This window comes from Fulmarus glacialis, unplaced genomic scaffold (assembly GCF_000690835.1).
Source record: "Fulmarus glacialis isolate BGI_N327 unplaced genomic scaffold, ASM69083v1 scaffold26711, whole genome shotgun sequence".
Classification (NCBI taxonomy): Eukaryota; Metazoa; Chordata; class Aves; order Procellariiformes; family Procellariidae; genus Fulmarus; species Fulmarus glacialis.
In genome coordinates, this window is record NW_009191281.1 from 9,805 (window position 1) to 16,327 (window position 6,523).

Sequence of the window (6,523 nt, forward strand, 5' to 3'; positions counted from 1 at the left end):
AATTCAGAGATCAACTACACTGTCTCATTAGCTAATTAAAGAGACACTTCTCTGCCACTACCCTTTTTCCCAGGAAAATTTTCTAAACACCAAATAAACTAATTCAGCATGATGTTTTGAGGTAGTTCCATCTCTTTATGGTAAACACCCTCAGTCATCACTGCCCTTCCGTCAGAGCATGGCAATAATAAACACTGATACAAGAATGAGCAAACATGAATAAACGTGGGTCAGGCTGAATCTCTCTGCCCAGTGGAATCGGTGAGTGCCCGTCTCTTCCCAAGGTTGTTTTGGGTGACGCATGGGAAGGCGGCGGAGGCAGGTTGGGCTGGGCGCGTTCCCCTGGATGGGAACCGACGGAACAGAACTGCATCACAAAGTGATGGGGCAAGGGGGCCCGGGGGACAGGGCGGGACACGCGGGACCATGCTAGACATGCCATGAAACTGGATGGAAGAGGCGATGGTACGAAGAACCGAGGGCAGGAGGCAGCCTCCCAGAGCTGGGGCAAGCACGGGCTCCCTGTGAGGCTGCCGGTGGCTTCCCAGCCACCTTCCGTACCCGACAGTCCCGACATGTTTTCTCCTCCCAGTCAGTGTTTCTCGGAGATGGCTGTAAAAGATGGAATTAAGTGTTTTCGTAGGAGACTGGTCTATAGGTAGAGCTGTTTGGAAATGTTGTCTCTGCTGTTACTGAAATTTAAAAGGAAACAGCTTTGTAGTTGTTTTGTAGGTAGCAGATGATAGAAAATGGCTGTCAGGCTGGGAGGTCTCCAGAAACGCGAACTTGGGCACATGCTGCTCAGCTGAAGGGAAAGAAATGGCTTTTCTTGTTCTACAAAGATTGTTGAGGATTCAGGATTTTCTCTCCGGCATCAGAATAAAATAACGGCCTTTAAAAATTCAATATCAACGAGCACATCTGGGTTGTGCAGGGTCTGTGTTCAGACCTCTCTTCTGCCTAATTGGGGATGGGGACAGTTTGGTCCAGGACAGACTTATGCAGCAAGAAAACAAACCTACTAAAGTTTTCTTAACATGAATTAAGTAACATTTTATGGAAAAAGTCTAAAGAGCAACCTGTTTATAGTAGCATCTGGACTGCGACCTATGGTTTTAGAAAATACCTAAGTACCAGACCACTGAGGAAATGAAATACAATATGCGTTCTGTAGGGAGAAATGCTTAAGATAGCTATTTACAGCTGGTTATAGTTTTCGAGTAATTGTGTATGGAGTCAAAGACTGAGTGGAATTTTAGGAATAACTCTAAAACCCCAGGTATTGAAATAATACTTCTTAATGGTGTATCTCACTGTATTGGGAAGAGCTTAGTGTGGGAGAGTCTTTACCACTGTAATAGCTTGATGAAAGTAAATGTGAATGCGACTTATGAAGAAGATCCTGAAACAGCAGGGAACGTCTCCTCAAGACAGTACTGCTTCCTAAAAACCATAATACAAAAAGCATCGTAGCATTTTTTATTTCCACTGTTGCAGGTTTTTTTCTAGTAGGTGGAAGTATGACTCCATTTGCTTGGAAAGCGTGAAGTATTCCTGCGAGGAACCGAAGGAGGAGATGAACAGCCAATGCCCGGGGCTCACCGGCCTGAGGAATCTGGGCAACACATGCTACATGAACGCAATTTTGCAGTGCCTCTGCAGCGTGCCACCGCTCGTGGAGTATTTCCTCTCAGGAAAGTTTAAAGAAGCCCTACGCAAGTAAGTTGATTTATTCACGCTACTTGTATTTTTCTGCTTGGCATTGCCGCTTTCCTTCCAAAAGATACGTCTTGCCATGAGACTGTCCGAGGCAGCCACCCACCAGCTCCCCACCAGGCAGGTACAGTCAGATTGGCCCCAGGCTGGTTTCCTTCCCCTTCCTCTGAGACCCTGAGACATTTTTTCCTTGCTGGGTAACTCCAGCATTATACTTTTTTTGTCATTTTGATGGTAATACCAATTACTGCCATTGCTGTCTCGATGATGATTCCTACTACTTTCTAATATCTGCAGAGTCCCTCAAACCAAATGACAGGCTGTCAGAGCCGTACTGTACCTGCATATATTTTCCAAGTTTATGTATTGTGCTCCCATTTGAAGGTGGAGCCACCATCTTTTCATACTTTACCTGAAATTTATGGTTTTCTTTTTCCAAGGGAGAATGGCGAGACTGTGACTGCCTTTGGCTGTTTGATGTCCGATATGTGGCTTGGAGAGTCTGACTGTGTTTCCCCGGAGGTTTTTCATTCAGTCCTTGGGAAGCAGTACCCAACTTTTAGCAAGAGGACTCAGCAGGACGCACAGGAGTTTCTGATCTGTGTGCTGAACGAGCTCCACGAGGCTCTCAAGAAGGTAAGAGCCCAGCCGTGGTGTTTTGGGGACCGGAGCTGTTTCCTCTTTGCATTTTGTGATTTAGCATTCCGTGTAATGATTGCCTATTCTCCTCTTCTGAACTATATGATGTGGCTGCTAAAAATTGTCATTTTCTTCCTTTGTTTCATATCCATGTACATACAATAATTCATTTGCTTCTTGTTTGAAGCTACATCAAATTGCAGCCCCCATCTAAATGATAATGCTGTCTGTAGCTCCATTATCCTCACCTCTCTCTCCTTGCGCCTTCCATGCTTTACATTCTTCCCCTTTTTCATCTGCCTGAAATCTTCATCTCTGCCCCTGTCTGCCTTTCTCTTCTTCAGATCCACCGATGAAGAGCTTGTCTAGCAATTAAATCACTGCCATCTTATGTCCAGAATATTATATTTTTGTTTAATTTCTTTCAGAAAAGGAATTTAGCTTACTCTGCATGTATGAAACATAAAGTAAAGTAATAGCATTTTAGAGCCAAGTTCTGTGACAAGACTAACTACTAGCCTACACAGGCAGTGGGCAGCAACCATCAAAACCCAGTGAAGGCACTTCTGAAACAGTTACCTACATTTTCTTAATTTTTTTTTCTTCCGTATAGTCAAGCAAAAGAAGGTGCGTAACCGATGCAAAAGCAAGCAGAGGGACTGTCAGTGACACATCTATTATCACACAGTTATTTGAGGGACAACTCAGTTACGATATCACGTGTCTGGAATGCAAGACCACCACCAACAGACCCGAGAGCTTCACCATTCTTTCCCTGCCCATCCCCTCTAAGAGCGCGTGCTCTCTGCAGGTACGACTTCTAACACGTTCCTGCTGGTTTCTGCTTCATGTGGGAATAGGTGGCTTAGAGTAATACGTGTTATTAAAAAGATGCAGTTTTTTAGTTACTTTGGTTTCCTGGGCACTAACGGATAGTCTTTGAACTGGTCCTAAGAAAAGTGGGGTTTCTGTACTGGTCTCTGGACCGCAGAGGCTGGTAAGGTTATGGGAGCTACATCATGCTTTGATTAGGAAGATAGCTCCAAAATAAGGCAAACCCTTCTCTTACCTTGCTTAGGGTCTTTGGGGGTGGAGATCTGTTTGATCAAATGATTTTTTTTTTTCCCCTTCTTTGACAGGACTGTCTCAAATGCTTCTTTCAGCAAGACACACTGACTTGGAACAACCAAATCCACTGTTCCTGGTGTGGAACTAAACAAGATGCTGCAGTAAAGGCCACCCTAATCAAGGCACCGCAGATCATTATTTTCCACCTAAAGAGGTACAGTCTATATGGGGTAGGACATGGCCATTTCCTGGGATTTGTAAGACACGAAGGACAGTCACTTGCATTTGCTTAAAAGGAAAAAAATCACTGCAGATGGGTGTTTTTAGTACTTTTGATACCTGGAAGCTAAATAGGCAGTTACAGAAATATACCTGTCAAACATGCAAGCTGCATTCCTGAAACCTCAGACAAGGTGTGCCACCTTACTCTGTATGCCAGCCCACCAAATTTTACTCACTACATTTGGGATCTCTTCTCCAAAGTGAAAAAAACCTGCACCAAGGAGTGACTGACTACAGATTAGTGCAGAGTTCATGTGGTCAGACATCCCTGCGAATACAAGTTCCTGTGGCAAGTGGGAGAGCTTGAGTTCTACGTGCAGGACTGAAACAGGGCATTTTGCTTGTCATTATTGCAGCTGAGACACCGTGTTCTTGTTTATCCCTTAACTAGATCAGGTCTAAGCAACTAGTTCTACTAAACAGAGCAGTGCAGCAGTGTAAGAGCTCCTGACTAGCAGACTTCACTTACCATGCATGGCCAGATGCTAAATTTATTCTTAACAAATTCCTACCTATAAAGAAAATTACTCTGGGATGATTTGGCTTCCCAGAACTACTTTATGTAAAATTATTAATTTCCCATTCAGCGTCTGCTTTCCTTGACATGCTCAAATGAACTTGTGGTCCCCAGCTGCAGCCCTTGGCCACATTATAAAAGTTTAAAAGTATAGTGTTGTACTAAAAGTTCCAGAGGAACAAGGGATGGAGCCTGCCACGAAAGAAGAGCTGACAATAGTGCAGTCCAAAACATTTAGGACACAGTGACAGCGATGCAGAGATTTGACTTCTGCCATTTCTAATAGACGGAAGGATCAGGAAGCAAGATCTTTGCTTTTCTTGCTGGACATCTCTGGTGGGTTTAGTGCGTTTTCTGTCAGTTTACAGTAGTACTCAATATTAATACAGATCTTTATTTCAAAATGCTGGGTAGTCATTCGTTGTTCTTCCCTTCCCCTAGGAAAGTCAGTTAAACAACCACAACAATACAAGAAAGAAGTTGAGTGTTATTTAAAGTAGTTCAAAATTTTATTTCAGGTTTGAATGGCAAGGCAAACACAAAAGGAAACTCTCAACTGACATCTGCTATCCACTCAGCAGTCTGGATCTCTCTCCTTACAGTTCCCCACCTTGCTGCAAGGACGCCGAGTACAGCCTGTGTGCTGTCGTGGTGAGCTTTGCCTTTCCTGCTTTTATTTGTAATGCTCTGCCTTAGGAAGCCGATGAAGCCTGCGTTAGTTTGGACTTGATCAGAGCAACAGTCCTCTCTGATCCAGGCACTTAAAAATTGCAGTTAGAGCATGTGAGAGAGCGTGGCTCCTCTTTGCTTCACTAACAATGTACCTGTAACAAGGTTTTTGTATACATGAGATATGTATGTTTTTCATACACTTTTTTTTTTACCTGCCATGGACATAATCCAGTAACAGTATGTAACCAGAGAGGAGAAATTATCACTTCTCTCTCCTTCTCCCCACCACATCCCAATTTTAAAAAGCACGCACTCCTGGCACATAATGCCTGGCTGGAGCCTCCTCAGCCGTTTCAGCGTGAACCCACAAGCTGATCCTGTACGGCTCCCGTCTATACATAAGGACTAAATGGTCTCTTTTTCCATCGCTCACTGCAAGTGGGGCCTGCTTATAGCCTGCATCAGGGCTAATAGCTGGGTTGCAATTTTAATATTGGAAAATAGAGAAGCATAGTCGTCATTTATTTGCTCTGTTTCAAAGCATTTATTTGAATTCATATTCCTCACTGTAGGGCAAAAGGGGACAGAATCTTCTCTCCCATCTTTTCCAAGTGCAAACAAAAAATGATTGCCAATTCCTAGCTTTGCCTGTAAGGAGAAAGAGCGAGCCTTCTGTTTTAACAGACTGTGTTGTTTGTTACAGAACCACTCTGGTTTTCTGGATGATGGCCACTACACGGCGTTCTGCAAGCACTCAGTCACCAAAAACTGGTACAGCTTTGATGATGCACAGGTCACCAAGATCCCAAATTCCTCAGTGCAGACTGACACAGCTTATCTCCTATTCTACACCTGTCAAGGCCCTCTCTGCACCCATTAAAAAATCTGCAAGCCATGGAAAACAAACAGTAGAGCAGGCCAGCAATTAGAATTCATTGGCCGCATTAGCCAGGTCCTGTTTCATCAATAAACTAGAGCATTTGCATTACCTGATCACCTGTTGTGCTCTGTCGGGAAGTAACTTCTAGAGAGAAGAGTTACAGCTTCCGAGCCTGTTAAGGACCGTGCATCCGCTCCATTTGTACCAGGTCTAATGGTTGTTTTCTGTGACAAACCTCATACATCCCTCAAAAGAACACAAATGCTGAGCATACAGATGCACTTACCTGAAAATCCCTGTTTCTCTGTTGCTTAAGTGAACTATGTTGTTTTAAGCTGCCTTTCAGAAACTGACAGTAGGATACCAAGGTGAAAGCATACGACCAGACCACTGAGGATACATGTTTCAGAAGAGAGCAGGGGATGAAGTGACCATTAATATAAGAGAAAGAAAAAGGCATTATTCTAGTACTATCATTTTTATCCCTCTAGCACTGCAAATTCATTTGCAGCTTCTAAGCTTCATAGAAAACAATCAATCCTGGTCTTAATTCCATCAGCCAGACACACGCATGTAGACAGATAAAAGCTCAGAAGGTAGGGTTTAAGATTTTTGAATGCCAACCTAATCAGAGAGGGAAAACTAACTCAAATCCAGAGCACGGAAATGCACAAGATGCAACTAAAATAGTTTCTAAACTAATCAGTTCTACACAAAACAGTTTTTTTTTTCATCTGAAGAACCTTTAA

The 6,523-nt window shown here is 43.4% G+C and overlaps 1 protein-coding gene across 1 annotated transcript; it reads left to right on the forward strand.

The window, feature by feature from the left end:
* Nucleotides 1-440: 440 nt before the first annotated feature.
* Nucleotides 441-5,774, forward strand: USP50 (ubiquitin specific peptidase 50). The gene is made up of 7 exons (XM_009586643.1): nucleotides 441-658; nucleotides 1,513-1,719; nucleotides 2,157-2,352; nucleotides 2,969-3,166; nucleotides 3,495-3,637; nucleotides 4,741-4,873; nucleotides 5,598-5,774. Exons 1-7 carry the CDS (start codon nucleotides 441-443, stop codon nucleotides 5,772-5,774), a joined length of 1,272 nt encoding a protein of 423 aa, XP_009584938.1.
* The last annotated feature ends 749 nt before the right edge of the window (nucleotides 5,775-6,523 follow it).

Excerpts from the sequence above, each read along its gene's own strand:
- USP50 (XM_009586643.1), top strand. The coding sequence starts at position 441 with ATGAAACTGGATGGAAGAGGCGATGGTACGAAGAACCGAGGGCAGGAG. Across the intron at positions 1,720-2,156 it reads TTTAAAGAAGCCCTACGCAA|GGAGAATGGCGAGACTGTGA; the intron begins GTAAGTTGATTT and ends TCTTTTTCCAAG. Across the intron at positions 3,638-4,740 it reads ATTATTTTCCACCTAAAGAG|GTTTGAATGGCAAGGCAAAC; the intron begins GTACAGTCTATA and ends ATTTTATTTCAG.